This window comes from Stigmatopora nigra, chromosome 16, assembly GCF_051989575.1.
Source record: "Stigmatopora nigra isolate UIUO_SnigA chromosome 16, RoL_Snig_1.1, whole genome shotgun sequence".
Taxonomy (NCBI): Eukaryota; Metazoa; Chordata; class Actinopteri; order Syngnathiformes; family Syngnathidae; genus Stigmatopora; species Stigmatopora nigra.
In genome coordinates this window covers 5,027,091-5,047,141 of record NC_135523.1, presented here as the reverse complement: position 1 = coordinate 5,047,141, position 20,051 = coordinate 5,027,091, and the positions used below count along the sequence as shown (strand labels likewise).

The 20,051-nt window shown below is 40.3% G+C and overlaps 3 protein-coding genes and 1 long non-coding RNA gene across 5 annotated transcripts in view; 3 read left to right on the top strand and 1 right to left on the bottom strand.

Moving 5' to 3' along the window:
- LOC144209310 (uncharacterized) overlaps positions 1-20,051 on the bottom strand; it is a 97,125-nt gene that overhangs the window by 73,699 nt on the left and 3,375 nt on the right. The window contains exons 2-3 of the long non-coding RNA XR_013329081.1: positions 17,295-17,392; positions 9,507-9,655 (exon numbers count right to left, since the gene is read on the bottom strand). This is a non-coding gene — a long non-coding RNA (uncharacterized LOC144209310). The remainder of the gene's footprint in view (positions 1-9,506; positions 9,656-17,294; positions 17,393-20,051) is intronic.
- agtr1b (angiotensin II receptor, type 1b) lies at positions 53-8,099 on the top strand. Its single transcript, XM_077735539.1, has 2 exons — positions 53-172; positions 6,480-8,099. Exon 2 carries the CDS (start codon positions 6,541-6,543, stop codon positions 7,633-7,635), a length of 1,095 nt encoding a protein of 364 aa, XP_077591665.1. The 5' UTR covers positions 53-172; positions 6,480-6,540; the 3' UTR covers positions 7,636-8,099.
- cpb1 (carboxypeptidase B1 (tissue)) lies at positions 8,768-12,217 on the top strand. The gene is made up of 11 exons (XM_077735538.1): positions 8,768-8,906; positions 9,407-9,482; positions 9,554-9,678; positions 9,784-9,883; positions 9,983-10,084; positions 10,143-10,247; positions 10,315-10,425; positions 10,503-10,593; positions 10,657-10,859; positions 11,358-11,442; positions 11,605-12,217. The coding sequence occupies exons 1-11, from the start codon at positions 8,770-8,772 to the stop codon at positions 11,790-11,792; spliced, it is 1,323 nt and encodes a 440-aa protein (XP_077591664.1). The 5' UTR covers positions 8,768-8,769; the 3' UTR covers positions 11,793-12,217.
- Positions 12,767-19,600, top strand: gyg1b (glycogenin 1b). 2 transcript variants are annotated; one of them, XM_077735540.1, is made up of 8 exons: positions 12,767-12,900; positions 14,254-14,389; positions 14,462-14,636; positions 14,732-14,894; positions 17,139-17,265; positions 18,196-18,394; positions 18,482-18,553; positions 18,679-19,600. In XM_077735540.1, exons 1-8 carry the CDS (start codon positions 12,894-12,896, stop codon positions 18,853-18,855), a joined length of 1,056 nt encoding a protein of 351 aa, XP_077591666.1. In that variant the 5' UTR covers positions 12,767-12,893; the 3' UTR covers positions 18,856-19,600. The 2 variants fall into 2 exon arrangements, with proteins under 2 accessions (XP_077591666.1, XP_077591667.1); XM_077735541.1 differs by lacking the exon at positions 18,482-18,553.

Below are 20,051 nucleotides of genomic sequence, written 5' to 3'. Positions count from 1 at the left end.
GTATGTGTAAGAGAGAGAGAAAGAGGGAGGGGGCCGGTCAGTCAGAGTTCGTGCGCGCCGGATGGTATTCCTGCTCGTCTCGCTCCGCCAGTTAAGTCCAATCGGAGGCAGCCGGTGGCGCACGGCGGTGGTCTCTCTCTGGTGGGCTCCCACTTTTACAGCATCGCTTCAGGTAAAGATCAGCTCGCTTTGAATAACTTTCAAGACATTAAGAATTGGCGGAATATAGACTCATTCGTTGTCTTCCACCTGTTGTACTTATTTGCCCAACTTAGTAATTTACGTTGGAGTTGATGAGGGGGTCTTAGAGGGCCAGAAGGGATGGGAAAGATCCGAACCTGGGGGTGAAAAATCCAAGATGCCCTGGGCAAATCGTCGCTTTGCAGACAATTTCCAAGTGAGAGGCTCAAGAGTTTAAAGGGCAGCAAAACAGAAGAGTGTCAATATGGGCCCCTGCTAATGTGGCTTTTAAAAGGGCTGCTGTCTTTCCGCAGAGTGACTTGCTTTTTAACAGGAGGTGTTCCAAGGCGATGGCTGCCAAACATCAGGTTTAGGTATACATAGGCTTCCACGTTGGCCAAGCAGCTCCTTGAGTCATTCACTCAAATATAGATTCCAAGACCAAAAGAGACCAGAGATGTGTAGTAGCAGCAATGTGCAACTCTATAGACAGTGTTTGACAGTTTTGAAGGGCATTCCTAACACTCCTTTCAATCTACTGTAAATAACCCAGATTACAGTCCAATTAGTGGGTACTATGTCTGCCTCCCATTTCCAAGTCTCTGGGTTCAATTTGCATGTTCTCAAAGTGCTGGCGTAGACTTTCTCGGCTTTTCTGGCTTCCTCTCACATTCCAAAAACCTGCATGTTAAGATCATTTGGTCGGGTCTACTTCGGATAGTCTTCCATCAACTTTTGAGTAGGGTAGTGTTCTGTAGACCAAAGTTGTCTTTGGTTGGGTTTTAAAAGAAGTTTTTGGATTGGTTGGTTTGAGCAACATCTCCTGGTGAAATGGTGTTGGGTTTTTTTTTTTAATCAAAGTTCTAAGGATTGAGTCTTAATACAAGTTGTCATATTCTCACTGCTTAAAATGATGGGGGTTTTTTTTGGTTCATTGTTTGGTTCTCCATCTGGTGCACTAAAGATTGACTAGACTAAGAGAAAGAAAGACTCCATCCACAGTATATATTTGCTCCACTACACCCAGACAGGCAATAAATGGCTTGAGCTCGTGAGTAAACATTGGCTAATTTTTGTCAAATTTTAAAGGGGCTGTCAAAAACATTTTTTAGGATTAGACAGCAAACACAGATAGACTTGGGTGGGTCCTTTCACACTTGATGGGTGGGCAGGCATGGAAGAATTATTTGAATGCAAGCAATCTATGGGGCTATGGGGTCACCACATTTTGCTTCTCTTAAAAAAAACCAAATACTACATGTTGAAACCATGGTTTGAGGTTAGGACATTTTTGGTGACATTATATAATGAAATTCCTTTTCGTTCTCAGCATTATGTATTTATTTATTAAAAATATATGTGTAGAGCCCTTAAATATTTTCATCATTTTTGCTGTGGGCCAATAAAAACTGGGCATCAGTCTAGAGTTGTCCCGCAGGCCTTACTCTGGACACTTTGGGGAATACTTTACTATACTACTTTCTTTTTAAAAGGTTTGTGATGAAAAAATATAAAATCTATTTAAAGGATTGCATTCGTGCTCAGAGAAGCCTATATTTGGAGCTTATTTTTGAGTCTTGAGGAACAATATTTGATTGGATACCAACATTGTTTGTAGTAAATTCTAATACTATACTAGGCAAACTACTTGATTATATTACATTGTTTTGTGGACTTTCTTGTTTTCCCATTATATGGTACCAGCACCCATGACAAGCGCTCAATAGCTGCCCTTATTTAGCTCGTGACACACGCACTTAGTTAAAAAGAAAATGCCAAGGGTGTGCTGCTTTTAACAGGCTGTCATCATCATTGTGTGGATGAGTCCCGCTTGCACTCACTTACGTTTCCTCTCTTCTGGATTTATGGCTCAAGAATTTACGGCTAACTTTAAATGACACAATCTGGAACCAGAAGGAATTAAATAATGAGCTGATCACCGGAAAAAAAGTCATTAAAATGGCTTTGAATTATATTTACTTGCCCTTTTAATGAAAAAGTGTATTTTAGGAGACTGAAGCACTGTAACATATCAAATATTTTACTTATAATTAAGAAAATGTAAGACAAATGGACTAAAAGTAATGTTGGTAAATAAATATTTGATAAAAATCAGTTTTAAAAATTACATAAATAATAAAATCCAATGATTAGTCAAGTAAAAAAAGTATATATTTGAAGAAGTAAAAAGCCAGATTCCCCATAAAAATACTATTAGGGATAAAAATGTGTCCAAATTAGGAGCATAAAGTGAAACTGAAAAACCCAATAACATCCCTCTCCACATCTCTCATGCAACACATCCAAAAACAGCTGCCAAAGGAAGACTACTTGATGATGTCCTAGTATAAATCATTAACTCCATCAAGTCTGGATTACGTGTGTGCGCGGCTACTGAGTGGAGTGGCGGGTAAAAGACTAGCGGATGGGGAGCGGCTGCTCAGTCCAAAGGCAGCCTCACATAACTCTGTTGGTGGGAAGCATGTTTTTTATTTACTTACTCAAACGAAAGCTGTGATTTTAGCTTGACAGAAGCTTCCCATGATCCTGGGAGGAGGTCCTTTTCAAATATAAAACAAGTTCTGTAGTTCTAGTAGGTTTCTGGCTATTTTGTCCTGTTTTACAGTACAAGTGATAGTTTGAAATCCGTTCTAAAATTGTTGCAATACCAAAACTTTTGTTTTTCACAAACAACTATGCAGTTTTTTTTCTCGAATACAACCTGACAGTCATGTATTGTGAATGCACTACATCTTTAAGAGAATCAAGTTTCAAGTACAGTAGTACCAAACATTCCAAAACAATTACTAGAATATGTTATCTTAATCTGGATGTATTTAAAGTAGTGGCGGATGACTAACACCATTTAAAATCAATTTGAATGTGATTGGTACATTTTGCAGGCATGTTTTCATTTGTAAATGGTGTGCACAACCCGATTATCAGAGTGGTTGATTTTTCTGACAAAAAAGAAGAGTTGTGTGTAGATGTTTACCTAACCCTAAGATGCATAGATGGATGGGGTCCAAAAATTACCACAAGGCCTGCTATTGTGAATGTAGGTATTGGTCGGTCATGCTAAAAAAAATGGGTTGTCGACATAAGATGGAAGTAAGTTTTTGAAAAGAAAAAAAAACTTCCCCAAACATCCTGCTATTCCCGACTTGATTGTTCATCATAAGCCTTGCATGACCTTTGCACTTCTTCCTTAGAGGAGGATGCAGCTTCATACTAGATGTTTACTTTCCTGTTTTGTGGTCACCCTGGGTTTATGGTGGCCATCCTGTAATGTGCCTTTTTGGCATATCTCGGCCACTAGTAAAAATCAAGCGCTTCCGAACGCCGAGCTCCCTTCTGTCACACCTCGCTGTTTGCGTTTGTGCACTTACGCTCATGGAAAAACACTCCAAATTCTCATAAAATCATAAATCTACCACATGGTGTCGATTTTCTCTGTTATTTACATAGGCAGTTCTCCTGAATCCTGCACAAAATGAGAGATTTTCTCAAAAAGGCCTCAAAAGTGAAACGAAGCATTGGACATTTTATTAAGAACACGTGCAAGATTCAAAGATTCTACCTTTAAAGGAACCAAGAGAGCAGAGACCTCTTTCCAGAACAAATGATCAATCTATCATACTGAGTTATGTTAAAAATAAGAAGAATCTCACATCACCATTATAACGAGAAAAACTGCAACTATGTAGGCTATTTATAGTCACAATATATGGTCTACGTGCCCAAGTGCAGCTATACATTGAGAGATCACGGCAACAGGGCTATTCTAATCATTAACAATGGAAAGGCGCGTAATGTACAAGTAAATAAGCAATGACGTGTGATAACTAGACCAGTGCAGGAAAGCGTGCGAGATAGCCCATCATTGTGTTACCCTTGGCACTGCCAAGTGGGCTTCTACATGTAAAAAAAACAATAGCACAAGAGGCAATAGATTTTGCTGTTCCTTCGCAAAGTTGATGGAAATTTTGGAAGAGTGGGAAGATAAAATTGTTGTGCTGGAATGCAGCAAGGAGCGGATCTATTTCATAAGTAACAGTGGCTTGAATGCATGTTTACTTTTTTCGGAGGTTATTAAAGTTTAGATTTATAAAATTTTTTTAGATTAGATTAGATAACTTTATTTGGGAAATTTTACTGTCACAGTGGCAAGAGGGTGAGAATACATGTTTATATATATTTATATATAAATTATTACATATGTAAATTATCTCTAAAAATAAGTGATATATTTTCTTGTCAAATGTATTTATATATATTTATGATAGTTATTGGTTGATAAGTGAATATACATTTAAAAAATATATATGTATATTTTCAATTATTTCAAAAATTTAGGTTACTCATTGATTGTTAAATAAAATACATTAAAAACAAGTAATTTATCACTTCATACAATGGTCTGGTTAGTATGTTCCTGCTATGTTTCAGACCATTGCCATCTGGTGGCAAAACCTGTCCAACAACTTATCTGAATATTCCCCATCCAGGCAAGGCTTTTTCAATGGTTTTACAACTCAACCTTAATTTTAGCCCTTTGCAAAATGACAGTGCTAGAGGGACTTTACACTTAATTACACTCTTATTTGTCACTTTTTTTACCTTGTGTACTAGTGTATATATGTGATAATCTATGTTTGCCATTATCTGCCTTCAGTATTGTGAGATTTGACAGTTTGAACTAGTAGCACTATTTAAAAAAGATTTGGTGGAGGAGATTGAAGTAAAAATAACCTCCTGCAAAACTGTCTGGAAAAAAAACATCCTTGCAGACCGTTTTCTGGTCTGTTACAATTTTTATTTTTAGGTATCTAATGAGGCAGATACGTTGGGTATAACAAGGAAGTTTGCCTTTTATTATATTTGGTCTTTCCTCCATGGACAAATGGAAGCAAATGCCAGCCTTCAGGCCAATTTTCCGCTATGCGCAGGTTTGATTTTCTCACCGGGTAAAAAAGAAGTTTCCAGGGAAGCAAATCCCGACTGTCTTGTTTGTGTAGGTGCAAGCTGATTAGAAGTTCTCACGCTGGGACAGAATTTTTTGAAGCGAGCATTTAGAAAAGTTTCTTCGTATACCTTCCGTGTTTTAATGGCGTGCTTAGTCGAGCTTGGTATCACGTAATGCACAGAGGCCTGAATGGAAACTAAAATCCCTGATGCTGCCTCTCTGGACATGAAAAAACACCATCTGTTCACCAAACTATACATTTAGTTAAATACACACATCTGTTATTTTTGGGTGGGGAATTTTAGAACCAAAATCTAAATAGACGTAGAAAAAAAACATTTAAATCATTTATATCATTATTATTATTATAGATAGATGGAGGAGGTAACATTTTTAGCTAAATTTTAGTATATTTCAAAATGTGTTGGATCTTCCTAAAAAAATATTATAAAGAAATTGAATGAATATGATCAAGTTGAACCTTGTTTTACCCTAAATAATTAGAGGTATTTTACCTTTTTTCTAATTTTTGAGAAATTATTCTGTTATTTACTATTGTTTTCCATTGGTTTATATTTTAATGTGTTTTCAAATCTTAAAAAAAAATAACCTTAACCAATTATGTTATTGTATGAAATGAATCTTGCCACTATGCAGTAAACTAGACTGTGTATCCAATCATTTAGTATTCAGCATGTCTTTTTAAATACCATCCCTATTCAATAAACATATATATATATTTTTTAAATAAAATAGCAAGGCTTTGAGCATTTCCTTCATCGGACAACGACAATCACATTTTTGTCTGACCTTTTGTCACATTACGCCTCTCACGCTACATTTAAACCATGTCGAGCTTCAGCATTAATGTCCAATTACTACAGAAATTGGATCGCCTTCTTATTAATAATGTTATCCTTCTGGGAGTTTGGGGTCCACCCAGATGGACAGAATGTCGCCCTTCATTAACGGAGAAACTATTAAACGAGGAGTCGGGACGTTGAGCATCTGAGTAACGACATTCCCGAGGAGCATTCTTGGAATATAATGGCGGCGACATCTGTTTTTTTCATGGCGTCCTCTTTTAGCGAGGTAGCATAAAGCGTAAGGATGGTTTTAATGTGGGGCTTTTTAATGAGCTTGTGTGAAAGGGGTGAGCACTTCCGTGTGGATTTAGCATTAATGGAGCGTATTGGTGCCAGAGGTGGCAATCGTCCTTACACTCAAAATAGTTTCCTTTTTCACAACTCCAAAAGCACTCATACTGGAAAAGGCTATTCTTTTTACTGAGTAGAAAAGTCTAACATTTCTTTTCTTTTTGTTTCCTTTACAGGACGGATTGAGGCCCTCTCACCCTTTTTTACAATCCGGTCGCGGACAAACGGTCGGGAAAAATGGAGAATGTCACGGCAGGGGTAACGAAGGCCATAAACCTGACATGTGGCATGTCTGGAAACCATAAATTCATCTTCACGTTCGTGCCCATCGTCTACAGTTGCAATTTTGTGATTGGAGTGGTGGGTAACAGCATGGTGGTAGCTGTAATCTACTGCTACATGAAACTCAAGACAGTGGCCAATATCTTCGTGCTCAACTTGGCAGTATCCGACCTCACCTTCCTCATCACCCTACCCATGTGGGCCACATTCGCCGCTACAGGCTACCACTGGCCATTTGGAGGATTCCTTTGCAAGACCAGTGCGGGTTTGGTCATCTTTAACCTATACACCAGCACCTTTTTCCTCACGGCCCTCAGCATCGACCGCTACCTAGCAATCGTGCATCCGGTACGGTCCCGCCGCTTCCGCACGGTGGTGTACGCCCGCATCACCTGTGTGGTGATCTGGCTGGTAGCCTTCGTTCTAAGCGTGCCCACGGCACTAACGCGGGACGTGATCCACGTTGCTAACTCCAACAAAACCTTATGCGGCGTCTTGCACACGACTGGTGAGAAAAACATGAGGTTGAAAGGTCTCCTGCTTGCTATCAGCCTGATGAAGAGCCTAATGGGCTTCCTGGTGCCTTTCATCATCATCATCACATGTTACTGCCTTATCGGGCGAGCGCTGGTGGGCGCCAGACACATCCAGAAAAGCTCTAGGTCTCGCGACGACGAGGTGCTACGCATGCTCGCCGCCGCCGTCCTGGCTTTTTTCCTGTGCTGGATGCCGCACCAGATCTTCCATTTCTTTCAAGTTCTCACCCAACTAATGCAAGTGGAGAACTGTGCCATGGTGGAAATCATCGACACCGCCATGCCTTTTACCATCTGCCTTGCCTACCTGAACAGTTGCGTCAACCCTATCGTTTACGGCTTCGTGGGACGCAACTTCCGCAAAAACTGTCAACAACTGCTACGTTGTTCCCCCGTCGGACCCCATGGGGCGCATCCGAGCATCAGCTCTAAGATGAGCGCCCTGTCCTTCCGGGCTTCCGAGGCGCTGAGCCTAACAGCTTACAAGAGCAAGGCTTCGTGCGATGGCAAGTAAAGAGGAGTGAGGAAACTGGCTTGATCCTGATTACGGTGGCAAAAGAAGGCATTCCACAGTTGGGGGAAAAATCAAAAACAACAACAACACTCCAAGTACTGCAGCATGCAAAAACTGTCTTGATGTCTAGTGGCATGCTTGTCAATCAGGAATATAGGCATATAATAAAGTATATGCCACTTAATGGAATGCATGCATACTAATCAGGAGACTGAATTACAGCATTTACTATTCCTTCTTCTGCGATCAACTTTGACAAGGACCTGATAATCGGTTGGCTCTGGCTTTTCTCAAATTCATGAAAGGATTTTTTTTTTTTTATCCAAATAGAAAACAATGGTAATATGTCAGCCAGATGCGTATGGTAGCACATTACTGATAAAGACACATTTTTGCCTCATTACTGAATATTACTACAACAAAAAAAGCTATATTCATATTTACAGTCACAACTACTTTTAAAATAAATAAAAAAGTCACTGAAGTGTTGACCTGGTTCGAGCCCTAAAATGTCTCTTTCCAAAGATTGTGAAATTCCTGTTCAATTTCAGGCACGGGTTTTTGGGTCTTTACATGTCGAACGGTTAAACTGGTATTAGGTGTTCTAGATTGAACACATTTTTATTTAGGGTGTTAAAAATTAATATGCTGTTTGGATGCATTACAATCCAAAGGATCATGCAGAAAACACTCTCATGCTTCCAGCTATAAATGGTTTCATGTGCTCAGTTGCTCTTTTGACAGAATAAAGTAGTGATTTGTAAAATGAAAAACACGGTGTAAATGTGCTGTTTTACGTAAAAATATCTGGGATGCTATACGGTAAATGTATTGTCCAATATGTTTCTTGTGTAAATGTCAAAACATGTAATGAATACTTTTGGTGGTAGCATGATGTACAAAAAAAATGTCCATATGGGTGGTTGTTCTTTGTGGTATTTAAATATGTTGATATAATGTTTTCTACTGCCTCCGTGTACAGTTGTGAATATGTGAGAACATGAATAAACTAGAGCATCAAACTTACTAAGTTAATCATGAAATGTGTCATCATTCTAAAAATGTTCAAATTGCATGTTTAGGCACCTCTCCCCCGATTAATGATTGACTGATGCATGGAAATACTGATTGCAAATGGTGTGTGGGAAGGGTCGAACTGGGGAATATAAAAGCTACCTAAAGGCCACGTTGGGCCCACTTGCCAAAATGAGGGTCCTCCTACTTTTGGGACTGGTTGCCGTCGCCCTGGCTGACATCACTCGCTTTGATGGGTAAGATTTCCCAATCTTCCGAAGAAAAGACAATTACACTTTTTTTTTCCCGCGGGTGTGAGACATGCTGAGCAAAATCATAGTTAATCATACTGTGACAACTGCCTGGGATCCATCATGGCAACGTAGGGTTCTGATCTAGTTCAATTAGCCTCCCGTCAACTCAGAGCATTGCAATTTTCTGTGTGCCGGCAAACAAAGTTGTCATTTTAGAGCTTTTTTTTACCCCCACTGTGACGCAGTTTATCATTGTCGTTGAACTGCATTGCATCATACCGAGAGTCGTTTCTTGAACTTTGCAGTCAATACCAATCAAAGTTGAGAATTACTATATTGTGAAAAGGCATAATATTCGCTTTTACCTTGTCTAAGGCTATGGAGTAATGTTTATGAAATATTTAAATGGTCTAACAGTAACAATTTCTTTATGAGCAAACCCTATAAAGAGGAAAATGGATGTACACCAAATATGACACTTAGCATTTTTTCCCCCCTTCAAGCGACCAAGTATTGCGGCTGAAACCCGAGTATGATGAACATGTAACAGCCATCCAGGATTTGGCACAATCCATTGAGGTATAACTTTGATGATGAACTTACCTTCACATGTGGGATGTTGCGGTATTAACTCTTTGGCCAATTTGTAGTTGGACTTCTGGAGCCCCGAGAGCCCTGAGTGGGTGACCATCGACACCGACGTGGACCTTCATGTACCCGCCATGTACCGTGAAATGGTGAACACCATGTTGCTGCGAAGTAACATAAAGCATGAGTAAGTTACACCCTGATTAAAATTTCTGCAGAAGTATACATTTTGTGTCAATCAAACGTGTAACAAAATACAACTGTATACTGTAACAATACAATCTCCCGACAGGGTCCTGATTGACGATATGCAAGCTGCTGTTGAGGAACAGGCTGATAATCAACCTTCACCTAGAAGCCACAGCTATACCAAATACAACAGCTGGGACAAAGTAAGATAAAAAATCTTTTAAAAAGCAGTAGAATTTATTTTAATTGCGGAAGACAGCCTACAATTAGAAGCCTCATTAAATATTTTGTTTTGTTTGCAGGTCCAGGCCTGGATTGCATCAATTTCTTCCTCCAACCCAAATCTGATCAGCAAACAAGTCATTGGCAAAACCTACGAGGGACGCACCATGACTCTCCTTAAGGTATCCATAAACCCTTTTTCTTTCTTTCTTATTTTAAATCAAATGCTTGTCATCCCAGATCGGTAAGAAGACCGGCTCCACCAAGCCCGCCATCTTCATGGACTGTGGCATCCACGCTAGAGAATGGATCTCCCCTGCTTTCTGCCAATGGTTTGTCCAGGAGGTAAGACACAAAGAACTTGACCTGGTAAAAAAAAAGAGGGACTTTTCCATAAGATTTTCCTCCACAGGCATTGTCCACCTACGGCGCAGATTCCCAGATGACCAGTCTACTCAACCAGATGGACGTCTACGTCCTTCCCGTCTTCAACATTGATGGCTACGACTACACTCACAAGAGGGTACCCATAACTAGACCATTGCCCGGCAAGACTCACATCGAAAAACCATGACTGTGTTTGCCTTGTTTGCTTTTTAGAACAGAATGTGGAGAAAAACTCGCTCCAGGAATTCTGGATCTAGCTGTATCGGTGCCGATCCCAACAGGAACTGGAACGCTGGCTGGTGCAGTAAGTAGCATGAATCTGAATCTCTAAACTACTGAAAGACAATAACCAAGGTGATTATTCTAGCCACCGGAGCCTCCAGCAGCCCCTGCAGCGACACCTTCTGTGGCTACACACCCGAGTCTGAGATCGAGGTCAAGAATGTGGCCGACTTCATCCGCAGAAACAAGTCCACCATCAAGTCCTACATCACCATCCACTCGTACTCGCAGCTGCTTCTCTTCCCCTACTCATACACCTACGACCATGCCGTCCACCACAGTGAACTGGTGAGTATCCCAGATGTCCTCTTAGAAAGCACATTAGCCAACAACTATCTGTCGCGGCACCTCTTGAGGCTCCCGGCGGGGAGGATTATGTTAGTTAACACTTGCATCTCATCTCCAGTACTATCATGATTTTCCATATTCTCATCTGACACTTTAATGGGGATGAAGAACAAAAAAAAAAGAAAACCTTCATTTCCCGAGCGTGCATTTCTCGCCCTTCATTTCCTGTCAGGCACCACCGCAATTTCCGTGAAAATGTGTGGCATGTTGCTATAGATGTCTTTTTCTGTTATCATCTGGATTTCATTCAAGGCTCCTTTTCAGTCTTTAAACACAACCTGCAATCAAAGTACATGCAAGTTGCTTTCTAATTGATTTGCTATGTCAGTTCTTGATAGTTATGATTTACTCTAACTCAAACACCAAGTTCGTTTTTTAAAACTGCCTTAAAGCTGTGAACTGATAATAGTTAAATAGTTTTCCCCTCGTGTATTACAGATGAAGATTGCTCAGGGAGCATCTAACGCTCTCCGCGGACTCTATGGAACCCGCTATACCAGTGGACCTGGTGCAGCAACCATCTGTGAGTAAAACCGAAGTGCTGTAGCATTCAGTTTTGTTCATTAAAAATGACCTTGATTTTTTATTTTAAGCAATAACCCAACCATGGCTTGACAGTATCTCCTTGTCTAAAAGCATACATAGCCCTTCTTTTGAATAACTGGCCCCGCCTGTGTGACCTCAGACCCCGCTGCCGGTGGCTCTGACGACTGGGCCTACGACTTGGGTATAAAATACTCCTTCACCTTCGAGCTGCGCGACACCGGTCGTTACGGCTTCCTGCTGCCCGAGTCTCAAATCAAGCCCACGTGCGAGGAGACCATGCTGGCCGTCAAGTACATCGCCGGCTATGTGCAGAAGAACCTCTATTAAAAAAACAAAACAAAAAAGGGAGCTGGAAGAAAGAAGCCCAGGACCCCTGCCAACCGGTTCTACGGCGCCCCCAGCCCCTGGCAACCTCTCCACCGTCTCGAGCCCCGTAGTCATGGAAACGGTCACCACCCGCCATGTTTCCGCGCTGTGCTTGACAGAATGTCAAGATGAGTGCGAATAATAAAATCAATGATCCATCCCCATGTGCTGAAGAAAAGCTGTATGCGAGTATGATAATAGAGTGTCGGCTGCTTTGTCTGACGGTAGGGAAAAGTATAGAATAAAACGTTAATATATACTGAGTAAAATCACAAAGCAAGCTCCACTGCATTGAATTTAAAATATATGATGTGGTAGTGACAAAAACTGACAATTCTTAAAGTAATAGGCCAGAGCCAACAAGTCCCTTATATACCTTCAAAATTGGATTTTTGGGCCCTCTATTTCTGCTAATAATGTTTAGGATATATTGGTTAACTTAAAAAGGGCTTATAAGTATAATACATTAAATGTACAAGAGCATACTGGGGTAATACAGAAAATTTGAGTAGAGTAGGACAAAAGTGTAATAACTGTGTTGATAGTAAAGTGTGATTTAGTCCAAACTGACTCCAATGCATTACTTTATTCCTACATACCCACAAGATGACGCTAGAGCATCACAGTCACGGGAAACTTTTTTTTTTAAATTCACACAGCAAAGGCATTTGTACAATTTTGACTTAAAACCTATGAATAGGGTTGTCATCACTGTATTTTGCACTTGTATTCAACTACACTTGAAATTAGCAATGTCAGGGTTTTCTAAAAGAAAAAGTATATTATTTTGGGTCAGTTTGATTTGATTCTGGAAGCATTCCTCAAAGTAGAATGTGTTGACGTAAGTGCAGAGTGTGGACAGGACACTACCCCAAGCACCCCCCCCCCCCGCCCCCCTAGTCACATGATGCTGACCACTATGCCCCTGCTATAAATGCACCTCGGTATACTTTAGTTGCTCCTTTTAACTTCCACGGCAAAGCTGCTTGACTGTGTGCGTGAGTGCATTGGTCCTGTCCAAGAAGCTACGAAGACGTAGCTGGGACTTTCTTCCTCAAAATCATGGCAGGTATGTGACTACTTAAACTTTTTGACATGCATGGTAGGCTGATTGGACACTCAAAATTGCCCCTGGGTATGAGTGTGAGCGTGCATGGTTGTCCTATGTCACCTTGTGCCCTGCGATTGGCTGGTCACCAATACAGGGTGTCCCCCGCCTCTGGCCTGAAGTCAGCTGGGATAGGCTCCAGCACCCCCGAGACCCTAGTGAGGAAAGTGAGATGAGAGATGAGAAAAGGCAGTGTATGGGTGCAAGCTTGTATAGGGGGCTTTTGTGCGTAGTCATGGTAGTGGCAGCTATGACATAATTGATGGGCTGTCATCACAAGAAAAATGATGAGTGTTCAGTAGAGTTTTGGGGGAAAATACCAGTGTTTTAAATCTCAGTTATTCTACACTTACAGGCAGAAGTTGGGACTTTGTCAGGCAACATAATATAAATGAGTCACTTTTCATCATTACTAACATGACCAATGGCATTTCTGGGCCGTTATAATGTGTATTTGTATTTTATCAAGTTGCTATAAAGTCAAGAAAAAAATTGTATAGGGATATCATGTAATAGAGGGAAGAAATGTATTTAAGTTATTGTTTCTCTGTTCATTCTGTGTTGGCTTCGTTTGTGAACGTGAAAGTAAATTGATGCCAAAAGGAGCAACATGAATTATTGATGTTTATTATTGTCTGCTAACATTTAACCCAGACTCAGCTGGTCTTAAGTCGAGATATAAAATGGGTGGGTTGCATCAGGGATGGGCATCTGGCAGAAAGATCGTGCCAAAGAAATCATGTGAGGGACGAGATGGAGCAATCCCTGATGAGACCAAGTTGAAAACAATAACAAAAACTAATTATCTGTCGTGGTGGCGTTTCAATTAAATATTGGATGTAACGAGTTGTCACTCATTACAACTTCACATAAACTTACCTTTGGAATTCCTATTTTAGAATCATAATACAAATTCTTACCTTGCTTTTCAAAAAGGACATGGCAAATAACTTTTAAGACCATGCAAAATTGTATAAAAAATACCAAATATAGGATTTGAAAGCACGAAAGGGAACATTTACAGGGTGGAAAATAGCAAGATGTTTTCTCCAAAAGGTTGCTTGAGCACATGTATTGCCAACACAGCATTGCACCAATAGAAAAGGAGGTGTGGTAGAATGAAGGTGTGGCCAGACATTTCTCCTTACAGCCTTCATTGCATCATTTCAACAACAAAAGTTCCTTTATATTTGCAAGAAAGATGGTAGATGGACTTTTGGCTTATAGTAGTTTTTAATCATACCTGAATATTGCCCAGAATTTTTCCAAATTCAACGGGAAAAAAAAAACAATGCATCTCTTCTTTCTCCACAGACCAAGCTTTTGTGACATTAGCTACCAATGACAACTATGCAATGGGAGCCATGGTTCTGGGCCAGTCTCTGCGCCGCCACAAAACCTCCAAAAAGTTGGCCGCCCTCATCGGGCCACATGTATCAGAACCCTGCCAGTAAGGAAAAGCGCCATTCCAATCCAAAACAACAGCCCCTGTGTTTTTCATTGACCCTTGAAAAACCATCAGGTCCGTGTTGAAGAAGATCTTCGATGAAGTACGCCAGGTCGACGTTTTAGACAGCAAAGACACGGCCCATTTGGCGCTGATGCAGAGGCCTGAATTGGGTGTCACCTTTACCAAACTCCACTGCTGGACACTTACACATTACTCAAAGTGTGTCTTCATGGACGCAGACACTTTGGTGAGACTACAAGATCAAGTACTAACTCAACTAAATGGAAAAAAAAATGAGTGTGAGACATGTTGTCCGCCTTTCTGTTTACATCTCCTTCTCAGGTGCTTACGAATATAGATGAGCTCTTTGACAGAGAAGAACTGTCAGCTGCCCCTGATCCTGGTTGGCCTGACTGCTTCAACTCTGGTGTGTTTGTTTTTCGTCCGTCTGTGGAGACTTATGACAAACTGCTTCAGTACTGCACAGAACACGGCAGCTTTGACGGTAAGCCAGTCTGCACATATTGCGTACAGTTTGAATTTATTTTCGTATTAAGTGGGACTTTAAGCATCGCAATGCAAGGACGGGTGGACGTCAGAGTACATACATTGTGGTTTATTTCTTGTTTCTCAACTCTAAACTATATCAGTCCTTAGGCAAGGCGAAGCAATCCTCCTTACTATCTGCCTTTCTATAAATAGTGCCATTATTGACAAATGCTGGATTTAGATGATTCATAGCACAAGCACGTGAGCAAAGTCTTCAAGATTGAATCTTGCGTCGTGGCCCTAGAGCAATTTATGTCCATCCATTAACACAGACATGTACCTGTGTCATTAGTGAGGCCTCGTCTTATGACCCTTTCTTGTCACACGAGTCCTCAGTAACACGACACTAAAGCAGGCTTGGTCTTTTTGCTCCAACTAAGGCCTTTATCAAGCCTATTGCCTCGTGTACAAGGCCCTCCCCTTTCAACTCACAGTCTTCTGAGGTTTTTCACATGTCCTCACTAAGGGACAATCTAAATACTGTAAATGACTTGGGTTCTGGGGACCTGGTGGGTGTGCACATCAATCCATCAAAAAGTTATAGCTGTTGTTCCACATGGAGATTTTGTGTAGGCTTAGGTAAGACTGGAAGGTGCATTGACCTTTGTGTTTGAATGACGCTTGGCTCGCCATCAAGCAAACAGATTATGAATGATATTTTTAAAAAGGTAGCGGTGGAATCCGGTTTTATCACAGCATGTGGGGGATCAGTGCTACATTGATGTATAGCAATAAATTGGCAAGAAAAGAACCACATTTAAGCAACACCTACATACTGTAATATGCAGAAAAAATGGTGCATCACTAAAATAAGAAGTACAACATGAGCAAGTACACTTTAAACTCTCTTACACATTTATGCAAGTCAGCTGTGAGTACGGTTTAGGAGCTCAAAGTTGACTGCAAATATCCATAAAGTGGTGCTGGTGCATTACCTGAATTATTTCTGTCCCTAGAGGGATAATGTTATTTTGTTGGGGGTGAAAACAAAGGAAGCGGTAAACTGCATTAGGTATCATTGCCATAAACTAAATGAGGGATGAAACGATGCGCTTTGAACTTTTCTAAAGCAACAGAAGTCAATTAAGACGCGGAAGCTAACTACCTTCCTCGCTTGATGACTTACAAGCATTATTTGCGGAATATTTCACTACGGGACGTTGGATATCGCTTCTATAATGGAGTAAGGGGCAATTAACAAGCAAAGACATTATAGCCATTTTAATCTTTAAAAGTGTGAGACAACCCCCGTTGGCATTTAACAGATGCTTTGAGTGTAAATGCGGGTTGGTTTTGTTTTTTTTTCTGTAGGAAAATGACTCATGAAACGTCGCAGATGCAATTAAACCGTGAAGAATGGTAAAAACTAATCAAAATTCCAGGGTGCGCCTGCTCGGATGTTTTCACTTTAGGCTGATTGTTTGTCATTTTCAAGATGAAATAGGAATAAAAACTCAGATTAAGGCTCTGCACGCTACCTGCCCAACAATGTCGCCCTCAGGGGTGGGTGGAAACTGACAACATCTTTGGACTTGAATTACTCACTTACATTTAGATGTACTTTTGAAGAACTTTTAGTTTGTTTAGGACTCAGATTTTCAGATACTTTACAATGTGCTGTTGTTTTCCAAATCCTATGTAAAACAAGAAGTTTGTTGACAAGGAGTTTGTTGCCTGAACAACAAACGTCATTGTCAAACTCTGTTTACGTGAATTTATGACGAGCTGAAAGTAAGCAAGCCTCCCTATTCATAGCGAGTCATGATCTTTGATATTTACCACAGTGAGGAATCGGGTTGGGTGTCAGATATAATACACATGTGACACATACTGTAATCCTTGGTCAACAACTGCAAAAACTATCACTACTTATAAAAGTCAGGACATATTAGAAAGCAGAATACCCACTCGGACCTATCATAGATAAGAATAGTTGCTTGTAAATATTCCTTCTGTCAGTGACAGTAACTTACCCTTTTAGATTATTGACCTTTCCTTTTTAATCTAATTGATTGGTGGATAAGAACTAGATTTTGGTCATCAAGACACTGAACTGCTGACCTCCAATTGCTCTTGATGCACTTGCTTTGGAATCTTTAATAGAATTCCAATCATGTGACATACTTTAATACAATCTAGACTAGTGTGGCAGTTGGAGAAACTTCATCTCATTATTTTATGGTTGTCACCTCTTTTCTAGGGGGAGACCAAGGAGTACTTAATGGCTTTTTCAGCGACTGGGCTACGGCTGATATTTCCAAACACCTCCCGTTCATCTACAACCTCAGCAGCATCGCCATTTATACGTATCTACCGGCCTTCAAGCGGTAAGCGCCTCGATCGTTAAGTGACGTACCAGTAGAGTGCCTTGAATACTTGTAGTTGGCAGGGGCTGCTGCATTCGTGTCGGTTTAAAGGTTGCAAGTGGATCACATGGGATGCCGCATTCAGTTCCTGCATAGCAAAAAGAGGCATAGGGCATGGGGTTCTTAGTAGTAGCGGAAGAAGACAGCAAGGAATCTGAGTAAGCCGTGACGATACGTAAGGAATTGATGAGGAATTCGGAATGAGATGAGCAGGAGGATGCCTGCGACTCCGGCTAGGGTTTCCACCCCAACAGCTGATAGCAAATCCCCAAAATAGAGCCGTTTATTTAAAGACCTTTTATGTTTACCACTCTGCCAGGTCATTGTGCGTCCACTATTCTGTCCTTGTAACAGTGTAATCCCCTTTCAGATGAAGCTAAATCACTAGTTCTAAGTTTTGTTTTTCCTGGCAACATATTGGCAAGGATTGACGCGATTTAGCTGTTGTTGCAGTGATTAATGAGTTTCCACATGTCACCACTTGTCAGCCTTAGCAGCGCTTAGGCTGATGAATAAACATAAACAGGCTGGGGGGGGAAATGTGCTCATTCTATGGTGAGGTCGTTCCTCGTTGACCCGACTCCACAAGTCGTTGATCTTGTTTAAGTCAGACATTATTGTTAAAATAGTAATATTGCCATGTTACAAATTAGAATAATTCAGAAACAGTGTCCAGAGGTAAAATTCAAAAGGACATAGTCATAAGTTCCTGATTAAAATTTCATTATTGAAAAATATGTTGAAAAAGTGAATATCATAAAGAAAAGTAATCAGATATTTGAAGTTGTACAAGGGTTATTATTATTATTAAATATTGTAATTATTATATCTGACAAGAATGTTTTCCAGAACGAAATCCCCTTTTAACTCTGCTTACCTGCCTTATTTTAGCTATGGTGGCAATGCCAAAGTGGTCCACTTTCTGGGGAAGACCAAACCTTGGAGCCAGGGTATGGACGTCAAGGCCACAGGGCACTCTGGGAGCCCCTCCTTCCTGCTAGACTGGTGGGCCTTGTACTCCACCAGTGTGGTGCCCATGCTAAAAGAGCAATACGGAGAGGAGGCCTTCCACTCAGAATGTGTCCAGCAGGTAACTACACTGTCCATATCTTGGGATATCATTTACTTTTCAGCCATGACAGATGATGTAATGTATCATTATTGTTATGCATTTTTGATGGTGGATGATGCCGCTGCTTTTCCCGTAAACTTCCCCTACAATGACATGGTTACTTTTCGGAGCGTCCAGGTATGGAAGATGCGCAACAAAGCACGATGGCTTTGTTATGCCTTCACACTGGAGGTTCTGCGCCTTATGCTGACTACCTAGTATTTCAGATTTAACTCATGGTTCCTTCTTACGCATTTCTACAGGCTTCAGAGGAGGGCCTAGTATCCGCGGCAGCTGCACTCCACCTTTCACCTACGCCGCTACAGCAGGAGCCGTCTTCTGAAGAGCGCAAGCAAAAATGGGAGCAAGGCCAAGCGGATTACATGGGCACAGATTCCTTTGACAATATCAAGAAGAAGCTTGATACTTTCCTCAAATGAGAAGTGGAGGAATGCACTTAATCTGCCACGATAATAACATAGGTGTATCTCAATACTTATGAATATCAGGAAGAAGTATTTTTTTGTCTGAATTAAAAACTATCATTTCTAGGGAAGATTAATTAAGGAGTATTTGTGTTGAGCAAATCTAATCAGCTAATTATGAAGTAGTGCAGTGTGTGTAGTGAATACATAGGGTTTTTTTGTAAACTGTATAACATACATCATGAAATTTAAGTGCATATTAAAATGCATTGAGATGCACCTTGATATCAATCACCAGCTTACTCTCCAATGATGGCAGTTAAAATAAACTTACCTGCTATAATTGTGTTTTGCTTGCCAAAGGCTGTTTTGTACACAAAATATAGTACTATTTACCTGTATTCTTTGATTTTTTTGCCTTCTTATTTTATAAAAACAATTATCATAAGTTCTTATGAACAAAACAGATCAAGTGTTTACTTCAGGAAACTTCACCAAAATACACATACTATACTGTACACGTCAACATTTTCCTTGACTAGGATGAGAATAACTTTTTTTTATGGGAAATACTACCTTTGGAAAAATAAAACCAAATAATAAAAGAAATTGTTTCAAGTGTATTTTTGTATGCTGTTAACATGTTTATATGATATCAGATATACAATACCATTGCACTTGTTTTCCTGTTTACCTACCTTGCTCAGTAGCAACCACAAAGTTATATTCTATTCTTAATGCATATGTAATAACAATAGTCAATGCGTTCGATGTGCATTTGTCCACAAAGCGTCGCTGTTACCATTCTTTAGTACTGGTCCTGAGACTTTTATGGATGCAAAATTGCAAATATCAGCCACTTTCTATGCAAGACAGATGACAGATGCTGCGATAACTTTGTTCAATAAAAGCAATCAAACGTGCTTTACTTGCCGTGGAATTTATTCTAACTACACTAGTAGTAAACAATGAATTTATCAATATGTATAGTACCTACCTTTGTAATACACCATCCTTTCACCTGATCATACACATTAGTCTCTTAAAAACTGCACATTCAAAGATCTTAAATAGAAATGTACTTTATTATGACATCACCTGTAGCAAAAATGAAAGCAAAAACGATTAATTTTGTTTTTTTTAAGTGCTGGGGGGTCATCCAATGTATTTATGGGTTTTGCAGACTATGTTTTCCCAAAAAAAAACATGCA

Coding starts and splice junctions, on each gene's coding strand:
- gyg1b (XM_077735540.1), top strand. Junction 17,266..18,195: donor TATCTACCGGCCTTCAAGCG/GTAAGCGCCTCG, acceptor GCCTTATTTTAG/CTATGGTGGCAATGCCAAAG. Junction 18,554..18,678: donor TTACTTTTCGGAGCGTCCAG/GTATGGAAGATG, acceptor GCATTTCTACAG/GCTTCAGAGGAGGGCCTAGT.
- cpb1 (XM_077735538.1), top strand. CDS start 8,770: ATGGTGTGTGGGAAGGGTCGAACTGGGGAATATAAAAGCTACCTAAAG. Junction 10,426..10,502: donor ACGACTACACTCACAAGAGG/GTACCCATAACT, acceptor TTTGCTTTTTAG/AACAGAATGTGGAGAAAAAC. Junction 10,594..10,656: donor CTGGAACGCTGGCTGGTGCA/GTAAGTAGCATG, acceptor TGATTATTCTAG/CCACCGGAGCCTCCAGCAGC.
- agtr1b (XM_077735539.1), top strand. CDS start 6,541: ATGGAGAATGTCACGGCAGGGGTAACGAAGGCCATAAACCTGACATGT.